The following is a 21,066-nucleotide window of genomic DNA, read 5'->3' on the forward strand; positions in this document are numbered from 1 at the left end:
AGCATTCCAGGTGACACAGTGACACCGGTTGAACGCCTGGAAATGCGGGCGGCAACACGTCTTGTCAAGGCCTGACGGCGACATTGTTCAAGAGCAGGCTACTTCGAACATAACCACTTTGAACAGGTTGTTTCGGCCGAATGCGGCCATGTAGATTCGACTACAATTCCCATCTAGGTCATAAGGTTGTTGATATCCAGCCATGCAGATGCGAAGACCTATGCATTCAGGTGCTGATACTTCAAGTTGTTCCGTTCATGTACCTGGCCCAGCAATAAGAGGTTTTTTTTTCTCTAGAAGTGAATCGTGATACGATACCTGGTGCTTGTCAGATTGTGGTAAAAAAAAAGTTATACTCGGCATTGAAACAGTTGAACCATGAAAGCGCGACAATTGCAGGCTCTACTAGCCGGCGCCATCATCGCCACGGTGCTATTATTTCTCGCGACCCAACATCTTCGCTCGCACGGGTTTCCTAGTGGCCGGGGGGAATTCAGCGAGGATTCAGCGTCGACTTTCGATGATAACCAAGGCGCTGTTTCGGATGTGCACGCGCAATCTCAGACAGGGTTTGCTGCCACCCTCCCGCGGAGGGACCTGAACGTACCCAGGAGGTCATCTCTGCAGGAGTGGGACAGCGCATGGGACGACAAGACACTTTGGCCCGAGGAGCCAGGTCCGGCGGTGGCAAAGTCAGCTAACGAGTCTGCTCACTGGGCGTCTGCAACAAATCACATTTTACCTGACGAGGTGGAGGAAATCTTAGGGTCCATTTGGAGGGAAGAAGATGGGGATAATTCGACTTCAAAGGCTGGGCATCTCACTTGTCCATTGCAGAGAGGGTCGCGATACAATCTACTCCGGGACAAGGCTGCGGGTAGCGGCCAAGTGCAATTCTTCTTTGCGCTGAATCTACATCAATCTATCGACGTGATCCCACGACTGATGGGAAGTGTCCTCGAGACAGTACGGTTCTTGGGGCCTGAACACTGCGCGATCTCGATCGTGGACGGCCGATCCGACGATGGAACGTATGAAGTTGTCGCGGCGCTCAGACCGCGCGTTGAGAGCATGGGCGCGCAATTCTATCTCTCAGCCACGAGGAGCCGAGCGAAAGATGAAGACTTGCAGCGGGCTGAGCGCTTATCGGCGATGCGCAATAAGGTTCTTGAGCCTTTGAGGGAAGTCACCTCGACGGGTCCCGTAAGAGGGCTTTCGGGTACGTTTTCGCCCGATACGGTTGCTGTGATACTGGATGCTATCGCTCTGTGCCCGGAAGATATTCTGGAACTCATCTTGCAGCATGTTCATCAAGGTGCGCGAATGTCCTGTGCTGTTGATTGGATTTGGAACGAGACGCTGGTGTCCAATTCTCGTGATGTACGATCACTCGACGGGACTCCGATCTTTGATATATCACGTGGGAGTTCCATCTCTCGCGTTGAGGATGTGCTTTTCCAAAATCACACCAACAGGCATCGCTACGCGTCTCTGCCGGTTCAAGTCTACTCATGCTGGGGAGGAATGGTTGTCTTGGATGCGTTGCCCTTTGCCGAAGATTGGATCAAATTCCGATTAGCGGCATCGGGGGAATGCGTAACCAGTGAGGCAATGTTACTCGCGAGAGATCTCTATCAGCGCCGAGGGGGGAGGATCATGGCCGTTCCGGCAATCAATGTGGCGCACTCCAACAAGGATGCCGCTGAGATCAAGCAGCTTCGAGGATACGTGCAGGATCATGTCCACATGTTCCAGCCCGCCTTGGACAATCAAGAGACGATTGGCTGGCAGCGTGCACCGCCTGCAATGGTCAAATGTCTCTCATCGCAGGATGATCCTCGTTGGATGAAGATGCAAGACACAATCAGGACCCAGACCAGAGGTGAATGATAAGACGAAGCTTAGTATGGCCTCTGCCCTCTTCGGCACTTCCACGAGGCTTTTGAGCGATGGACCAATCGGTAGCGAGGAACGTATTACGGGTAGGGATGATAGCTTCCAGAACGTGGACTTGGGCGAGTGTTTGGTTGGGAAAATCATCATGCTTCAATAGCGAGCTGATGAGCGAATCTTGTCGGACGAATGAGGAAGCTCCCCTCTCCAAAAAGGGTGGCAAGCTGATGCAGGAGGCTTTTGAGCTATCAGTCGGATCAGTTGCCGTCTTATCACTCGACCGACTCGACCGACTCGGGATGCCGGGACTTGTCGCAGATAAGCCAGACCCAAATGCCAAAGCGGCCTGACCGCCTAGAGGGGCCGGGAGATGGTCCCGGGCTTTTTTTTTTCTTTCAAAAGTCCATGCCCCCTGGCCGTCGCGCCACGAGCCCACGTTCCTCGAGGGCAAGGGGCAATTGGCAATTTGGCAATTTGGCAATTTGGCAGTGTGTCAACTCACCTGGAAATCGCGACGGAGGCACTAGTGAGTCAGGCTACGTCTACATCGGGACAAAAGTGGATCCACATGCACGGTTCGACAGGCCATGTAATAATATGCAGACTTTTTACTTGGCAGAAAAGAGGAAAGAAAAAAGAAAAAAAGAAATCACAAAACAAAAGGGAAGCGCCTGGGCAAATGATGATAGATGATCTTTTTGAATGACAGAGTGAATTTCACTGATCATAGTAGATGATGTATGTCCCTCAAACTGCCAGATGATATGAACAATCGAGGTGCAGTGGATTTTCTCCGACAGACCTCAACTTGTGCCTGAACTACTGCATGTGCTATCGGCCCACACTTCCAAGCGCCAACCTTCCTGGCGCGATGACTGGCCAGCCCAGAGGGGCCCAAGTGTTTTGGATGCCTGGAAGGATTTCCGACGAGATGAAGTCATCCGCTGGTCACCTGCAGGGGCCATTCTGTACGTATGTAGAGCGTATCACATCTCAACCCTCGGAAGAGCAATGCAAGTTATCTGAGGAGGTGTGGATGCAACACAAATCACCTGAACAGTAGTGCTCGTCGCAGATTGTCCCATCGTACCACGAGGCAGTAGAGGGTTCCAGTTTACGATACGAGTCAGCGGTAGACAGACGGCCGGGGTCCACAGATGGAGAAAAAAAAAAACTTGGCTACAATTTTGCACAGTCATCGAGCCTACTGTACATGCATTATCTGGCGGCACCCATTCCGGGAGATCGAGCATGTATCCACAATCACAAGCTTTGCCGGTGGATGATGCGATGCTGATGCATCTGTGCCTTAGTATTGTGGACTTGTACATGACTATAGTCCTTAAGAGTCTTGGCTTCTATGGTCAAGTGTCCATGTCGGGCTTGGCCAATTCCCTGACCGCCTTGAATGTGTCTCTCCTCACACCGGAATCTGAATCCAGAGCGAGAGAGAGAGAGAGCGTGTGTGTGTGTGCAAAGTGGTGATTGAGCGTCGCTGCCCAACAAATAGGGAAAGTGGGAAACTGAGAACCCTGATCGTCCGCTCGAAGCGGTTGACGCACACTCGAGATTTTTCTGTTCCTGAAAAAGCTCACCGTCGATGATCTACTTCGGAGTGGGGCCGCCCGAACAGTGAAAATCCTGATCAATGCTTCCATTCAATGGGCCAGACTCGGATATTTTAGTTCTATAGCCTAATGAAGAGAGAGGTCCCCGAGTCCTGAGGAGGGGTGTCAAGGCAAGCATATGATGGTACTAGACTTGAATTTGTCTGTTGGGCTGACGACCATATCACTCAAAGACGTTCCTGATAGCATGTGACATCGTCTGTATACAATTGTAGTATAGTCTGGATCCCGGAGATCGAACATCTCGCCTCTCGGTGGACATGGATGAAAAGGATGCAAACCCGTCACTAGGCAAAGACAGCAAACACAAAGAATCCGAGAAGAGTGAAAGATTCACCACTTCGCCTCTTCTTCATGCTGTGTGGCCAACAAAATCAGAAGAGTGTCATCATCGTCGCCTGCCGCTTGGTTAGCGTGCGAAGATTGGGAAAAATCGGCACGACTTCGGGATTCCGGTCGCACGGGAATGCCCGGGCCCGCTCTCGCAGGGCCCAAGTAGGCATCCCGAACTGGCCCGTTCTCGGCAGGCAGGCCGAAACAAAATATCCTCCCTGCACGAAATTTCACCAGATGATCCTGACTGGCCCTGAGCCAACATTGTCCAGGCTAAGGTAAACAAACCTTTCCTTGGTATTTCAATCTCCATTGATCAAGCACCATGTCCCCAAGGAAAAAGGAAGAGACGCTCCCAGTCCGCCCACTGCCGTGCTGTAGCAAGAGCTTCCCTCCCGTCACTATGGGTTGCCATCCTCGACACCGTGAGAGAACCCATACGTAGGTATTCTCACTGAGCGCCACATAATCAAGCTCCATAGATTGACCAGGATGGACCCATAGAAGGGGCAGGGACCTTATCTCGGGTGGATCGACCTGCAAACCGTGCAGCATTCTGGGCCTTTGGGTGGAAGAAAATCCAGCCACCAGGTTAGCAGGTACGGACATCTTGCTCCTGGGCCCTTTTCTTCCTCACGTCAAGCCGGCGTGGGTCTGGAAGATCCATGATTCTAAAGAATTTTCTTGCTACTTGACCGGTGAGGAATTTGACAGTGGGTGGGGCTCGAAGATCAGTGATCTATGTTCAATCGAGGGCAATCGTATACCGGACTACGAATGACACATTTGGCAGTATGTAGTGAAGTACACGATTGACAAGGCTATTGAAAGTAAATGAGGGGGGGGGGGAGAGTCCAATAGGGCTAATTGACCCCGTTCAATCAACAGCAAACTGTCCAAATCTGATCATCACCATCACTCGTCAAGATTTTGCCTTGATCGAAACAGGCGGGATGCAATGGAAATCGATCTTTGTTCTCTAGTGATTATGACAGATCTTTGTGGTATACTTGTACCGAATGATCAGTAGAAGTTGAATCCTTTCAGCTGGAGTTTCATTGGAAGCTAGGTGCTGATCTCCTGCAGTACATGTGACATTTGGTGCTAAGAGTATACTATCTCATGTCGTAATCCTTCAGGTACCTAGCAGGACAGAGTCAGGTGTACTGTATCTAGGTTCGCACGGAAGTTGGCCCATCAGGCCATACTTCATGTTTCCTCACCTGAGGATGCACAGTATAATTGGGACCAGGGAGTCAGGCCGGGGACCGCTAGCTGAAGTGTGAAACAAGCAATCTCATGCATCTGCAGGGCCAAAGGTCCCTGGGTTGATGCACGGAAATGTACTCTCCTTGCACATACGATTGGTACAGCTAGTCCATCTAATTATGCACTCTATGGCGCCACCTCTGTCGCTCGATGCTACCGTGTACCGCAGTCCACACAGAATGAGCCTGAACAAGTCATTTATTTAGATGGCCTATAATGAGGGCAATTCACGAGTAATTTGGCTCGTATAGGGGCAATCAAAGAATTTTGGCTAGCACTCAAGGTGACTAAGCATGATCGACAGACGAATTTTCATTGCTATTGCGATGGTACCCTGGATGGCGTGATACGGGAACGGAAACGATGGAGGGGTCCTTCGGAAAAATCCAAGGGGTCTGATGAACCGGGCCATTGATGCCGCGTCATGGTCCTTCACCAAACAGGAGCCCTATGCAGCGATCATCGGAAACATGATGAGAAACTCCAAAACACCTCAAGGGAGACGGATATGACAGGTTGGCAGATGTCTTCTGAATAATGCTGTAGTCATGAAACCTACAGACAAGCCCGGCGCTGACGTAAAAGACCGAAACTGTGCCCGCATCGACGTCAATCCTTCTGAACCATAACGGCCGACGAGCGCGCGGGGTGTCTCTGAGTCTCCTGCTATCATGATAATCTCCTCTCTCAGCCTGGTTGAGGAGCTTCTAGAAATCTGCATTGCCGCAGGGAGACTCGTCCTTATCTCTTGATTCCCAGCTTAGGCAATTGTATCTCCCATCATCGGGCGCTGTCGCTATCGCCACGACAGGCCCGGAAGCGGCGCCGCTCCACTTTGGCTTCAGTGGGACCCGTCTCGTCGGACGGCCATTCTGGAATTGGTTGCGTAGATCAGGATAAGACAAAAATTCGAGTCATACTCGAAATGTCAGAGCCCATCATGCTAAATTCTATTTTTCCAATTTTGGTTTTTTTTTGTCCCCTTCTTTTTTGGTTCTTTCTTTTTTCTGCCAATCAATTTCAATTTCCGTGACCATTGCGCGATTACTTCATTCTTTCTTATTTCTCTCGCGCCAAACTTTCGATTTTCCCGTTCAGCCTTTAACCATCCCACTAGCCCGGTCATCTCTTCCCAGAGTGAAACGGCGTTTGCTCCTTTCACATCTACCTTCTTCCTTCTTCCCTCTCACCAACCCATCTCTATAATCATCCGCCAGTCTGTGGACGGCAGAGAGACCCTGGAATGGCGCTCAGTTTTTTCAGCGGGACTGGAAGCGCCAGCCATGCCAAGTACTTTGACATTCGGTAAGCCGGACCGCCTTTCGATGTGCGCCGCCGTGCGCAGGCAGTGGCACTGATTCTGACTGCTCGACCAGGTTGAAAGATGAATACATTGTCTTCCGTGGTGGTGAACATGAGGCTGCCAGTGCCCATCTGAAGGGCACCCTGGTACTGTGTCTGTCGGAGCCTCTGACTATCAAGCACATCCGCTTGCATCTCACGGGCATGTCGCGCGTTTGGTATGTGAGCTCCTCCCCCGGCTCGAAGGTCCTGCGCGGTCGGGAGAATGATCTCCCCAATAAAATTCGGCGCCACGGACAACGCTTTCACAACGTTTGAATCGGAGCTGACTCAACAACTTTGGCAGCTGGCACATCCCTTCCACATCAACAGTCGGTGGCCGCAAGGCATGGAGAGAGCGGGTGTTTTATGAAAAGTCATGGCAATTCCGCGATCCTGGCAAGGGTAAGACGGAGGTGCTTGCGGCAGGCAATTACGAATACCCATTCGACGTCGTTTTGGAGGGCTCCATGCCCGAGAGCGTGGAGGGCCTGTCGGAGACCTGGGTCATGTACCGTTTCAAGGCCGAGATCGGACGCAAGTATGCCAAGGATATTGTTGCAAGGAAGCCCCTGCGAATTATCCGCACGCTGGACCCCAGTGCCCTGGAACTGTTCCATGCGATGGTGCGCATCTCCCTTCCTCTGCTCCCTTGGAGGGGTTCCAATGCTGACCCTCAGGAATAGTCGGTTGAGAACGTCTGGCCAAACAAGATCGAATACTCCATTAGCACCCCCACCAAAGCCGTGGTGTTTGGAACTTCCATTCGCATCGATTTCAAGTTGATTCCGCTTCTGAAGGGTCTTCGCATTGGTCAAATCACTTCCCAGCTGATCGAAAGTCACGACCTGACACTCAACCCCGACGAGCCTGACTCGACGCGCAACACCTACAAGATTACCCGCACCATCTTGACCGACGAGCACGAAATCAATGAAGACAATATTGAGGTCATTGATGAGGCCGCCGAGGGCTACCAGTTCACACGCTATCTCGACATGCCGCAAACCTTGAAACGCTGTCTGCAGGATACCGACACCAAGGGCATTAAGATCCGTCACAAGATGAAGTTCCGCATTCAATTACACAACCCCGATGGTCACGTCAGTGAGGTGAGTGGATGGATCGCAACTGTCGCGCAAATTCTTGGCGCCCGTGCTGACCCAGAGGATATAGCTACGCGCAACGTTACCCGTCTCCATCTTTATCTCTCCGGACGTCCAGCTGGATGAGAATAACAACATTCGCGATGCACCACCAGTCGCTGCTCGACGCGCTGCCGATGACAGCGCGCACCAGGCCCCACCGATGTACAGCGAACATCAATTCGATCAGCTGTACAGCGAGCTTGACCCGAGTGGTTACCGCACGCCCGGTCCTGGGAGCGGAGGTCCTGGTACACCCTTCGGCCCTCTGAGTCGCAACATCTCCTCGGAGAACTTGGCCTCGATGAACGCGCTCACCAACACCGATATTTCCGCGTCTGCGCTTCACAGCCGACTGTCGACCCTGCATGCCAACCGATTCGGCCAACACTCACCTGGCGAACCCGTGGGGTCGCCCACCGAGAGTCACCCTAACTCGCGAAATATGAATGTTCATTTTGGAGACTACTTTGGGCCCTCCTCCGGATCCAACTCGCACAGCCCAGGCAGCCCTGAGTTGTCACGCCGCCCCTCCGACGACGGTGGTGATCACGAACCCATCGCCTCCGGCATGGCGACACCGTACCTCCACCCACAATACGCCGAGGTTGAGACGCTGAGTCGTGTTCCCAGCTACTCTACTGCGGTGCGCGCTGCCGTCGGCCCTTGCGACAGCGCTCTTCCCGATTACAGCGCCGCCATGGCCAGTAGTCTTCCTACCCCGGTTTTGCAGTCCCCTCAGCAGGCCTACCTTCGAAGTGGCCGAAGCAGCGGGTACACGACGCCCCTCGAGGTGAATACCCCCGGACCGTTTCACGCACACGGCATTCACGCTGACGATGCCGAACGCAGACTCCGATTAGTGCAGGCGCGCGCTAGAACTTGAGCCCTCTGCCCAATTATACCTCGTCACTTTCGCCCTTATCCCCTCATTGTCCCTTTCCATGATTCGACGCACCTCTTACGCGCACAACGATTTGCCGCATGTCTTTTCGCTCCGCTTCGGAGTTCAAACCCCACAAAAATCTTGCTTGTCTGTGCTGGACACGACGACGAATTGATACCTCCACTCTCCCTTGACATCACCCAGTCGCGCAAGCTGCCCGCCTGCGATATTTTTTCCGGAGACGACTGGCAATTTTTCAGTGCCTACATCTCTTATGACTCTTCTCTCCCCTATCTTTTTTTTCTTTCTCTTTCTCGGCGTTCGAAAACCTATTCATAGACAGGCTGGGCGTTTTTTTTCCAATTATAGAAGGAGGCATGGATACATGTTGCTCAAGTTATCTTCGTTATCATCATCATCATGGTCGGGTGTTTGGATCCATTGGCGAGGCCTCTCTTGCGGCCATATCTTACACAGAACTGCAACACCATGTATCTAATCATCTTCATTCAATCATAATTTATGAAGAATATTCCATATCTTTTCAACCTGGAGTATCCTGCAAAATTCTGTTTGTTTCGCCCTCGCTATAACAGCGGCCCTTTATTACTCCCCTCTGTCACTGGATTCACAATTCTTTACTGATTATCATGTGATCCGAGTTGAGTGGAACGTGTCGCCCGTTGAAACCTCCATGGGCTTCTCACCTTGGTCACGGCAATTCCTGGTTTCTTTCCAATACTCTCAATTGACCACTCATGCTTCACCCGAGACCAGCCAGCAAGGTGGAGCCCAAATGCTTTGGCCTATTGGTCTTGGAATGCATCTTTCGAGAGGTGATCACCATCGCAAAGATGCCGATCCAGAGAGTGCTGCGCCTCAATTCAGAGCCACAGGCCCAGTGAGACTGACCCCATCAGTTACCGTAAGGGGGAAGGATCGTGTACCACCTCATCGGCTCAACAACGATAGTCCAGGGGTCAGCAGTCCATGTGGCGTGCTTTTCCTCGGCAATATGCGCTGTAGCCCACATCCTCGAGACGGGCCGAGCGTTCCACGACTTGGGGTCACCACGACCTCGAAAAGGCACGGGTGTCTACTCCCGAGGCTCTGGTTACATGGCCCTAGCGTATCAATCTCATTGTCATTCTATCTAGATTGCTCGATTCAATATGCAAAGATCTACTGGACAAAAAACCCACGGCGACTTGCTGTTCCACCATGATCATGAATACAACCCGTGTGAGACGCTTCTGTCTCGATCGACATGGCCATCTCAATCACCTTCCAGGCCCGTCCCATGATGAGTCAAATAGCCACCGCGCGAGCAATGACCTCATCGGCGTTTCTTGACCGCCGATCGGCATGCTATTTGTCCTCCCACGCTGCAGAGCTCTCGTGGAAAGTATCATCCGCCGTTCAACTTGGGTCAAACCAAGGAGGAGCGCAGGAGCGCAGGAGACTAGCAGACTTTCGTCAGAGCTGGGGACACCCAAGCATTTGAGTCCCCATCTCGATCAGCGCCTCTATTCCCACCTGGGAGTTAGCGTCATGCGTTCTAGCCACAAATGTGCCACAAACATGCCACAGAGTTCACACCCTTCTCACAGCTCGTCATTCCTCTAGCCCGAAAACAGCTACCGCTTTCCGCCTGTGGACGGTGAGGAGCGCGGAGTGAAATTACTGCATGTGCTACTTGTGCCACTCTGTCTAAATGACATAACTTTCCCAAACAGCCGAAAGCGATCCATGATCCACGGTCGCAAGGGATTTAAACAAGTGAGGAAGTCGGCCGATTACTTGAACCCACCCAATTCAAGCCTCGTCTTCTAGTCAGTCTCCTTTATAAATTGGCCCATTCCCCTTTCTCAACCTGGGCTATTACTTCGACAAATCAATCCACTAGTACCTATCCTTCCTCCACCATGTCCAACACCGTTAGCCCCGTGGAGCAGGGGAGAGAGACCTCTCTCCCGTCGCGCTCTGCGACCGTTCACAGCACTATGACCCGCCAAACCACAGCCAGCGATGACGATCTTATTCCCGACCAAGACAGCAATGAGGTATGAGTTGGTTTTTTTTTTCTATTTGGTTAGATAATTAGAAACCAAAAGAAAAAAGAGAGAGGGGGAACTCCAAAACCAGATGCCAGCGCCCCGCGTTGGGGAGCAGCCATTTGGCGGGGTAGAGAAGCCATTCTATGAAGGAAAGACAAGACTAACTGAATCTTATTGCTGATGCAATAGACCACTAGCGTGTTGCTGGAGCGTTTGCAAGCATGGAAGCACATGTGTGGAAATCTCGAGGAATATGTCTCGGCTACTGCCAAAATGGCCAAGTCACAGTCCAAGGACTACGAGAAGGTCCTGAAGGTACGGCACGCTATAATCGACAGCTCCTGAATGGAAATGTGCAGTATGCTGACCCTCTATGACCTTTGTATAGGCAGTCAACGAGCCCCTGCGCGAAGGCGATCATTTTAGCACCGGTGAGGGTGGCATTAACACCTTGTTCGAGACTATCCGCAACCAGTCCCAGGTATGATGGAAGCGACAAGTCCTCCCTTCGTGTTGTCGAGGGCATATGAGGTCTGACTTTCCATGATGATTCTAGACCACGATCAACTCCTATCTTGAGACCGATAAAAATCTGCGGGGCACCGTTCTGCCCGTGCTCGAGCGCCTGCACAAGGAAATTAAGAACAAGTCCAAGGAGCTCAAGTCCGGTACGTCTACCGGCAGCAAGGCTGTCGAAAAGGCTCGCCAGGCGACTCAGAAGCACATCGAGCTGCTGGGACAGCACGCTGCTGCCCTGGATGCCGGTGGCAACAGCAAGACCGACACGCAGCATGATCCTTACGTTCTCCGACGTGGAATCAACCACCGCCTGCACAAGCAGGTCGCCGAGGAGAACAACCACCGCAACGATATTATCTCCATTCAGAACTCGTTTGCACGATTTGAGACCCATGTGCTTCAAACCATTCAAAGTGCTCTCGACCACTTCTTCCAGATCATGGGTGGTCAACTCGACCGCCAGCGTTCTTCCTACGCGGACATCCTGGGCGCCGCCCAGCGCATTCCTCCCGAGTTCGAGTGGGTCAACTTCTGCATGAACAACGAGTCCAAGCTCGTCAATGCCGAGAGTCCTCTGCGTACTGCCGAAAGTATCCAATACCCCAACATGGACCACCGCACCACGCAGCCTCTGATCGAGGGTTCCCTGGAGCGACGCTCGCGCGCCATGCTCAAGGGCTACAACACCGGGTACTACGTTGTGACTCCCGCCGGCTTCTTGCACGAGTTCAAGGACAATGATGACGTGCGCAAGGAGCCTTCTCCGGAGCTGTCACTCTATCTTCCCGACTGTGTTGTGGGCGCTGTCGACGGAGTCAAGTTCAACGTCAAGGGTAAGGATGTTTCGAGCGGCAAGGTTGGCAATGCCTTCCACACCACGTCTGAACTTTCCTTCAAGGCTCACAGTTTCGTCTGATGCTGAGAAGTGGTGGACCGTGTTGAGCGACTGCGCCAAGCGTTCACCTGGCCAGGCTCACGCCGCTCCTGTTGCCGCCGCCGCTGCTGCTCCTGCGGCAGCACCTGCCACTGCAGCAATTACTACTGAGACTCCCGCTGCTACCACCCCTGCTGCCGCTGCTGCTACTACTCCTGTTGCTGCTGCTGCCACTCCTGTTACAGAAACTACTCACGCCCGCCCTGGCGAGACCGCTATCCAGTCCACGCCCGGAGCGTCAGAAAGTCAGCCTCCTGTCTACAGCGAGAAGGGTTCGGCCCCTGCAGCTGAAGCGGCTGTTCCTGGTGCCCCTCCTGCCAACTTGAACCGCTCCGCCAGTTCGGGCAGCCACTTCCACGGCGGCCCCGGTGGTAGCGCTGTGTAAGGGACTGTCTCCGCACGATGGCGCAGTAGCCTCAGAGCACAAATTTTCGCAGCAGGGTGAACATTTGAAAAGAACGAGCTTCCGACTGAAGCAATTCATTTGACTTGCGCGCTACTCCCATGCAGAGTTTCACGTCTTTATTGACGCATGATCTGAAAATGATTCCCTTCTCATTTAATACGGCTCGCTCGCCACTAATGCGCTTTGGCACCAGTGCCGACGCCCCCTACGTTCGCTGGACGAGACTCGTTTGGTTTTTGTACTTGCACTGCGCGTTTGTCCTTGGAGAAACATCAACTCCTAATTCATACTTAGCCTATTTATCGTCTTGCAAATATAGTTGTCCTCATAATTGAATGGTTTTTGGTTACATCTTTTCTCGATACCCATATAATTCGTGCCGTAGAGATTTACATTTTCGTACCTTCTCCATGTTGTAAACTGTCAAAAGCTACCGTCTGGTAGTCACGAAAATTTCAACCGACGTGGACTGCTGGAGTAGATGAAAGATTCAATTGATGCTACTCCAACCTATTGAAGTAATCTCTGACCTTGCGGATCCCCCAAAAGTCCTTCTGACTCCAACATGAATGAGCCTCATGGCACGCACCTCATAACAGGTATAGTCTTGTTGACTGCATCACACATCATTGAAGGAAAGGAAGACAAGTTTTCCTAAGAAAGGGAGATAGGACAGAATCCAAAGTCACCCAGTCAGTCACAAAGGTCGGAAGAAGAAAAAAAAAGAAAGGCACAGGAGATTCCGACTGACATTAACTCCTGCACTTTTCCCCAGCTACGGCTGTTTCCTCCAAAAAGTAATGCATTGCCAAGGGAAATGGGTTAGAGTGTAAGGTTACTAGGACGAGATTTCGATTGCTAGGTGCAATGTGTGAGGTTGATCATTCTGATGAGGGGTTTACCAGAGAATTATCACGCTGATCTCCAAACAGCAAAATGAGCTGATCAGCGCCAGCCTTGGGGAAGTCGGGTTCACCTCGGACGTTTCAAAATGTCAGGGTATTAGACGGGAATAATCAGGAAGTGAGGGTGATGGAGACCAAGATGAATGGATTTTCCTGCAACAGGGGCAGTGAATTTTCTTCTGTTTTTTTTGTATTTCCTTTTTTTTCGTTGTTGTCTTCTAGTTTGTTCTCGATTGGAATAATTGGAAAAGTTTCTGTAAATATTCGAGACTTTGTCATCGGTGAGTGTCCTTTGGTACGCTTTGAATAACGTTTCTATTTGAAATGGCCATGGTTAATGGCGAATGGCTACAAGAGCCAAATGATTGTGAATATGTTTATCGGGGCTGATATGCCAATTGAGTCTGTCTTTGAATAGCTCATACTATCTTCACGGAGTGAGATAGGGCATCTGACCCTTCAATCGAGATATTGGCCGAACCCTTACGGTAGAGCCACGAAAGGCCCAGTGGGGACAGAGAAAGGGTCACATGGACTTTTTCGCTTCATCAGTCTTTGTTGATCAACTCCAGAGTTTAGCTTGAACAACAGATCAAGCCTCATCGGATTGACTGAGATAATTCGTCTGTCAATCATCCACGGGCGAGGTGAATCTGACATGGCCGAGCGGCGACTTGGACTAAGCGCCGCCTATTGCCACGAGAAACTTCGATAGTTGAACAGCGAGTTCAAGTCTGGACAACAAACCAGTTTCTATTGTTGAATTCATGGTGTATACTCTTCGCGAAGAGGAGCTCTGGGATAGTGCACCGTCTTTTTTTTTCGGAGTGGACATCGTTCCAGTTTTTTGGCGAGCACTCCATGTAGTTCCGAAACACGTCCCGTCTCAAAGACTACAAACTGGAGTCTGAAGTGCGGGAGGAAACACTTTTCCATCGCTGCTTCACCGGGCTAGATGAAGTCGAAATTGTTTCCAGTTCCAGTGGACGAGATTTTGTCCACGCTGTATAAATAGGATGTACTTGTATAGGGGACACTCTGTGCGCCACAAGGAGGATTGGATTTGGTTGAATCCCCTCCATTTCAAGTAGCCAGACAGCTCCAGCCGCTCCATGGTGTGGGATAGAAGCATCTTCATAATTCAGTCAAGCTCTAGACTTCCATGTAGACAAAAATCTGTATTTGGCGTTTGATCGGGTACCAGGATCTGTAAAATAGGTTTCCAGTTTGACGACAGTGAGGAACCTTCGGTACCGAGGTAGGTCTTTGGTGTGTCCATGATACCAGCTCACGGCTGATCCATGCGAGAGATCGATCCACCCCTCCATTCTAGGTAGTTATTGAGCATGCCGACGCCGACAGAATGGATTCTTGTTCTGAGTCGAGCTGGAGGACAAAACCGACTGGAAATGTCACGATATATGTAGAGACGAGATTTTACTCGTGTGGTGATGTGCGAGCACACAAGTATATAGAAAGCTCCAGTCGCTTAAATTAAACGCCATAGCGTGATGATCTGCTCAAGTAGGGTTGATTATACCCTTTACTAGAGTTTTGCATGAAGAGCTTCCAGGCTAGAAAGGAGATGGGGGGAAAGAGCAGTAACCCATGACAAAAGACTTGAATGTTGCAACATTGTGAATGGAGAATTACCCATTGGACTTGAACCAAATGCGTCGATGGAGAGATCCGAGCTGTCGTCAACCTGGGTTATCCTGTGGTTGGAACATGGTAGATACAATGAAAAAGTAAAGCTGATACTGGCAGACGAGGGAAAAGAACGTGATATATACACGTGAGCTCGCGTATGGAAGTTACCGGGTCAATAGGGAAGGCAAGAGGAAGAATGAAAAATACAGACTCGTATCGTTCCACTGCTGGTTGTGTACCTAACTAGCACGGAAATCACCACCACCGCAGACGCATACAGGCCAAGCAGAGCAGCGAGAGTCTTCAAGACAGCGCCATGCCTGCCGTCATTTCAAGCATCATTTGGGAGGCTCTCGCTCGGGAGAGCGCCTTAGTTGTGGACCTCGACCGGGTCTGCAGTGAACACGTCTCGTCGAGGGTCTTTTCGTTGAATTGGGGGGTACAATAAGAGCAAGGGATGTCTCCAAAATGGAGGGTTGATTGATTCTGTCGTGAACTCGTGTATGACATACACGATCCAGTGCCCCCCGGCAATCCTGGACCAAGAAGCAAAGAAAAATAGACGCTGCAAACAATCAGGGCAACCTCCCTTTCCGAATATTGGACTCAAAAGTCTTCCGGGCTCTCCAGATCATTCAATTTGTCGGCCAGGAATCGACCCAGCGCGGCGCATTTCGACTCCAAGGCGAGCAATACAGAGGGAGAAGCTGAGAGGTTGAGGCTGGCGAGACGCGACAGATCGGCGCTACGGTCGACCTCGTGCTGGGACGCGGGCGCACCATTTGTGGCATGGGCTTTGGAGACATGGCTGCCCGGGCCCTCGTCCGGCGCTGTCCCATTGCCAGTTGTCGTGTCTACGGGGCCATCAGGCGCCGGCAGATCACCAGCTGCACCCGCCTCGGTCTCGTCGAGGTGCTTGGGGCCCACCGCCGCCAGGAGAACCTTGTCCGCGACCCGCGTCACAACGGCCACCGAGTCATCCAACTCAAAGACGATTGATCCGACGTCGCCCAGCGACATTGATGGAGCGGTCACGTATGACGATGGATGGCTTGCGGGGTTCACTCCCGTCAGGTTCCCGCTGGATGCGGTCTTTGCGTAGCAGGTGTAGGCGGCCCCGTAGGTCGAGCTGAGGTTACGAAGTTGACGCGAGGGGAGGGAGGATGCATAGGCAAACACGGCGCCGTTGGTCGCAAATACACTGTGCCAGGAATGAAGGGTCAGCATGGGTCTGCGCATCGGTCGCTTGGCTTTCCCTGACTCCGCGGGCGACGAGACATGCGAGCGGGCTTAGACTGGGGGCGCAGAAGACGGGGGAGGAGGAAGAAGAAGAGGAGGAGGGAGAGTAGGAGCAGGGGCAAGAGGTGACGGGCACTCACATCATAGTGGTGATTTCGGGGGGCGACAGATTATCCTCCAGCAGGTCACCGAGGGCCTCCGAGTCCAGCATCTTGATATCAGGTAGGCCGGGAATCATGGTGTCGGCGGCGTCCTGGCCAGCCCGCGAATGTGAGGAAAGGTGAGTGGTGGCGGGATGGGAGTCTGGGGTAGAATCGGCAGGTTGACAGTGGGCCTCCACGACCCAGTCTTTGGGAGGAGTCCACGAGCAGTCCTCGGGGAAGAAGAAGCAGTTGTCGCTGTAATCTTCGTCGTCGTGATCGTACTCGATGGGCTCGTTGGAGCAGTCGAGCAAGTTCTGGGCACAAGCGGGCGAGCGGGCCCAGAACGGGAGGCACGGGGCGTCCGAGTGGGGCTCCAGTGCGGGCTTCGGAGAGAAGTAATCGAAGCCGGGCGCAAAAGGTAGGGATTGCAGTTCTGCCATCTTCAGACCCATGGCCTGGAGAAGAGAGGAGATGGAGAGATTACAGGAGAGAAAGGAGAAGGAAGTGGTAGAGGATGAGGACGAAGGGAGAGGTGAGATGAAATGAGAATGGGATGGCCGAGAGAAGAGGTGCGAGGACGAGACGAGATGCGACGGCGAGACGAGCAGACAGCGGACAGGGGGGGTAGAGAGAGCCACAGTGCTCAGTGTTGTGGTCGTCACGTCACAGCTTCGATCTCAAATGGATGAAAGGCGTCTTGATTCTCTGTTGTTCAAGGGAACCGCCGGCGTGAAGACAGTATTGGCATCGCCGTCGAGGCCGTAGCGTGACGAAAAGGGAAAGTACCAGGCACCCTGGATCGTAGGCACTCGAAGAGGACAGTGACTACCGTAGGTTGATTTGTGGAAGAGCAAGGCGCATCCCAAGTCTATTTAAGCCCCCGTCTCCCTCGCCGGCTGGGCTTCTACAAGGGCTAAGTCTCCTGGGACTACGCAGGCACTTCGAGACGAGGGACAGGGTCTGACGATCCAAACTAATCCCAAGTAGGATTATAGTCATGCGATCACCCTCAAGGCTCCGCGGATGAAGCGCTTCGGGCACTCACACGGGTGCTGGAGAGAAGAGAAACGTGCTGAGATACAGACCGATGATTGGGGATTCTGGCTGACGCAGTGGGTGTGGATGGAAGGCACAGAATGTGTGAGGAGTCTCGCAGAGCTAAGCGCGGGTGTATAGAAAAAAAAAAGGATGAATGCCGGGAATGGAGCTGACCCGCTTGCTACCTCGAGATGGGGAGCCATTCGGAAGTAAGAAAGAAGAGGGGTTCCTCTTCCCCAAAACAAAAGAAAAGGAAAAAAAAAAGAAAAGTGAAAGGCCTCGCCACGGTTTAACACGAGGCGATGGAGGAGAGGAGCTGTGCAAATCTCACGTTGGTATCGTACTACATGTTCGTCTCCAATCCACTCGATGAAGTGGAACGTGGTGACTCAACGGCTCCGGTATTGGAGAGCTTTGACCTCTGTGAAGCTTCCGATCGAAACACGTGAACATGCGCGGGTCAAGACGCGCAAGTGCATCATTTTGTACAAAGGTCGTCGTCTATACTTTGTACTACTTGTGGAGAGGCCAACCCGCGAGAACGAGTCTCCGGTTGACAAGTTGCGATAGAGGGGGGTGTTAGGATCAAGTGGGAGGCAGATCCATCGTGCAGATCTATCGTGGGAATGGGTTGTCCGATGATCAACGCAGGACCCGGTCCTTCAAGGTGATCGGCTCTCGTCGTAGTAGACCGTTGGACGAACGGGAGCTGGACGTCGACGGTGAACAACCCAAGTCCTGGACGAGAATGTTTGTGTCGGGTGTACTCCGCATTGTTGATTGTGGGGGAGGCGACTCTGCCCGGTACAATGTATCTGCACCCTCTAGCACCTGGTGGTTGCCAGCATAGAGCCAGTACTGGTACCCCCAGGAAACTTTCTGTGGATTGGAGCTGCAGGCTCGTCCATGCATGCTGCGAGTACCGCATCGCGAGATTGGCGTCGTGGCCGCGCTCTGTCCGTCTTCAACTCTGCAGATCCGCAGACCCTCCCTGAACCATCCCCGTCAGGGTGGAGGAAGCTCTGTTGATCCCTCCTCTCTACGAAGAACTGGACATCATAGCAGCATGATGGAAATATAGCTTTTTCTTTTGGAAGAAGGAGCTCCAATATCGGGTTCTATTTTGAATGCTGTACAGGAGGGCCTGAGAAGCTGCAGGAGAGCGTTGATTCTAGCTGGAATGCGATGCAGATGGAGACAACTCGAGGGAATAATTATCCGACGGGAAGACCCCCGTTTGTTTGCATTTCGATCCCCTCAATGGAATAAGAGATCAAGGGAGATCAGTGACACCCTCCGTCAGACAACCGATCAGTCACCGCAAGAGGAGACAAGATCTGCCTGCAGTCAGTAGCCGGTGGAGACCCAAGGAGATTCAGGGAAAGATGAAATTCCGAGAGCAAGTCCTCGACATGAGAATCTCGATAGACTCATGTGATTTTGTTCCGTCACGTGTTTCCCTCGCCCTGTCAACCAATTCCTCGAGAATGTCGCTCCATTTGATCTTTAGTCTGCATCGACTAAGTATACCATTCCATGTATCGAGACAACACTCCGACTTGAATCTGAATCCCGCTTTCCAGGTAGTAAGGTCACGCGTGTTCGAGTGTCTTCGGGTGCTTCCTTTCCTTCTTTGCAGACTGCCCTGGTATTTACTTGTTCGTCATGGTGCCTATGGCTTTTGCAAGGCCAATTCTGACCAATCCTGATCAATCTCGAGACTCAATATCAGAAACTCTGTACACCAAGCACAAGAAGGATGATGAATACAGAGTGTAGCATAGAGCACAGGAACCGACGGGATTCAAGATTTCCACTCTGTCTTGGGCAGCTCTTTGAGCAACTCAAAGCCGGGCCGTCAAGGTGACAGAGACTGACGTAGGCGGACGGAGTGCGGGTACCCCACCCAACGTCCCCTCACGGCTGATAAAAAGAGCTGCCCGCTGCAAAAAGCCATGCATCACCCCAACATGATCGGACGGTTTTCACGTCTTCTTCCCAAGGTCCCCTCCCCATTGACTCGCTTTTCTGGTATGTCCATCCACCAAAACTAACTAATTGCGCCCAGTCAGTCATCTAGCTCAGCTGGAGCTCCACTTTCAATAGCTAAGCAATAACCTTAATAAACCTAGCCACTCGATCATTCGCCGCCATGTCCACCGATCCCTCTACTTACAAGCTGAACCGTTCGTTCGCATCCTCCACCTGCTAACCAAGAGCAGCCTCACCCCCGCCTCTCTAACGACTACTAATGCGCATGACTTCTCAGACACGATGCTGCGGGTCAAAGACCCAAAGCGGTCGTTGCAGTTCTATGAATTTCTGGGCATGAATGTCATCCAGAAGCTGGATTTCCCCGAATGGAAGTTCTGCAACTACTTCCTCGCCTATAACGGACCCAACTCCCTGCAGGGTGGTGATCGCCATTTCACCGACCGCAATGCGGTGCTGGAGCTCTGCCACAACTACGGGACCGAGAACGACCCCAACTACAGTGTCGTCAACGGAAACACCGAGCCCTATCGGGGGTTCGGCCACTTGGCCATCTCCGTGGACAACATCGAGGCGGCCTGCAAGCGCATCGAGGACGCTGGCTACGCATTTCAGAAGAAGCTCACCGAGGGACGTATGCGCCACATCGCTTTTGCCAAGGATCCCGATGGCTACTGGGTGGAGATCATCCGTCGTGGCGAGGAGAATTTGTCGGAAACGACCGACCCAGGCTCATACCGTCTGAACCACACCATGTTGCGAGTCAAGGACGCCGAGGCCAGCTTGAAGTTCTACCAGGAGTCGATGGGCATGACTCTGGTCCGCACGGCTGAAAACCCCGATGCGAAATTCAACCTCTACTTCTTGGGATACCCCAAATCCAACCCCGAGATCAAGGAGGGAGCGAAGAATGGAGTGGCCGAGTGGGAGGGCCTTCTTGAACTGACTTGGAATTATGGCACTGAGAAGGAGGAAGGTCAGGTTTACCACAACGGCAACACTGAACCGCAAGGATTTGGCCACATTTGTAAGCCTCGTGAAATGCTCGAGTATCTGTACAATTCTTTGCAAAGTGACGTCGCTAATGAACTTGTCTCTTTTCCGTGTTTGACAGGTATCTCCGTCGATGACATTCACGCCGCCTGTGAGCGATTCGACTCGGCCAATGTTACCTTTAAGAAGCGTCTCACCGATGGCCGCATGAACAACATTGCCTTTGTCTTGGACCCCGATAACTATTGGATTGAGGTGATCCAGAATGAACGTATCAAGCGCACCTCCAACTGGTAAACCAAGCCCACACTGGCGCCAAGAAGCACATGAATCCGTCCAAACACCATCTGAATGGGAAGAATGCGCTCGGAGTGACTGGGAATGTATATAAGATATTCTGAACGGACTGATTATGCGAAGCGTCCTGGGGGGCGAAAAAGCCTTCTGTTTGAGATTGGAATACGTGTAAACCTAAATAGCCAGCATGTGGAAGGATACGATGGTCATCGTTGTCTCCGTCGCAATCTCTCGAGCGCGGGGACCAAAGTGGAACGTCGTCGGCGTGACTTCTTACTTTCCTCATAGGCGGGCGCAAGAGTGGGCCCCTTTCCCCCGCTCTCCAGACCTGCAATTCGCGATAATTTTCTGCTTGGAATCTCATCTCCCAAGCACTTGGTATCGAGGACAATTTTCTA

General features: G+C 52.1%; 5 protein-coding genes across 5 annotated transcripts; 4 read left to right on the top strand and 1 right to left on the bottom strand.

The window, feature by feature from the left end:
- Nucleotides 1-378: 378 nt before the first annotated feature.
- Nucleotides 379-1,890, top strand: POX_a01047 (uncharacterized protein; the record flags this gene model as incomplete). Its single annotated transcript, XM_050109977.1, has 1 exon — nt 379-1,890. The coding sequence occupies one exon, from the start codon at nt 379-381 to the stop codon at nt 1,888-1,890; it is 1,512 nt and encodes a 503-aa protein (XP_049973745.1).
- A 4,476-nt stretch (nt 1,891-6,366) lies between these two features.
- POX_a01048 (putative HECT-type ubiquitin ligase-interacting protein creD) lies at nt 6,367-8,495 on the top strand (the record flags this gene model as incomplete). Its single annotated transcript, XM_050109978.1, has 5 exons — nt 6,367-6,428; nt 6,500-6,643; nt 6,772-7,090; nt 7,151-7,576; nt 7,641-8,495. 5 exons carry the CDS (start codon nt 6,367-6,369, stop codon nt 8,493-8,495), a joined length of 1,806 nt encoding a protein of 601 aa, XP_049973746.1.
- Nucleotides 8,496-10,420: 1,925 nt separating this feature from the next.
- POX_a01049 (uncharacterized protein) lies at nt 10,421-12,390 on the top strand (the record flags this gene model as incomplete). The annotated part of the gene is made up of 5 exons (XM_050109979.1): nt 10,421-10,558; nt 10,742-10,867; nt 10,941-11,033; nt 11,109-11,904; nt 11,978-12,390. 5 exons carry the CDS (start codon nt 10,421-10,423, stop codon nt 12,388-12,390), a joined length of 1,566 nt encoding a protein of 521 aa, XP_049973747.1.
- A 3,182-nt stretch (nt 12,391-15,572) lies between these two features.
- On the bottom strand, nt 15,573-16,800 carry POX_a01050 (uncharacterized protein; the record flags this gene model as incomplete). The annotated part of the gene is made up of 2 exons (XM_050109980.1): nt 15,573-16,167; nt 16,346-16,800. 2 exons carry the CDS (start codon nt 16,798-16,800, stop codon nt 15,573-15,575), a joined length of 1,050 nt encoding a protein of 349 aa, XP_049973748.1.
- A 2,738-nt stretch (nt 16,801-19,538) lies between these two features.
- POX_a01051 (Lactoylglutathione lyase) lies at nt 19,539-20,668 on the top strand (the record flags this gene model as incomplete). The annotated part of the gene is made up of 2 exons (XM_050109981.1): nt 19,539-19,572; nt 19,656-20,668. 2 exons carry the CDS (start codon nt 19,539-19,541, stop codon nt 20,666-20,668), a joined length of 1,047 nt encoding a protein of 348 aa, XP_049973749.1.
- Nucleotides 20,669-21,066: the final 398 nt, after the last annotated feature.

Source organism: Penicillium oxalicum, chromosome I (genome assembly GCF_001723175.1).
Source record: "Penicillium oxalicum strain HP7-1 chromosome I, whole genome shotgun sequence".
NCBI lineage: Eukaryota > Fungi > Ascomycota > Eurotiomycetes > Eurotiales > Aspergillaceae > Penicillium > Penicillium oxalicum.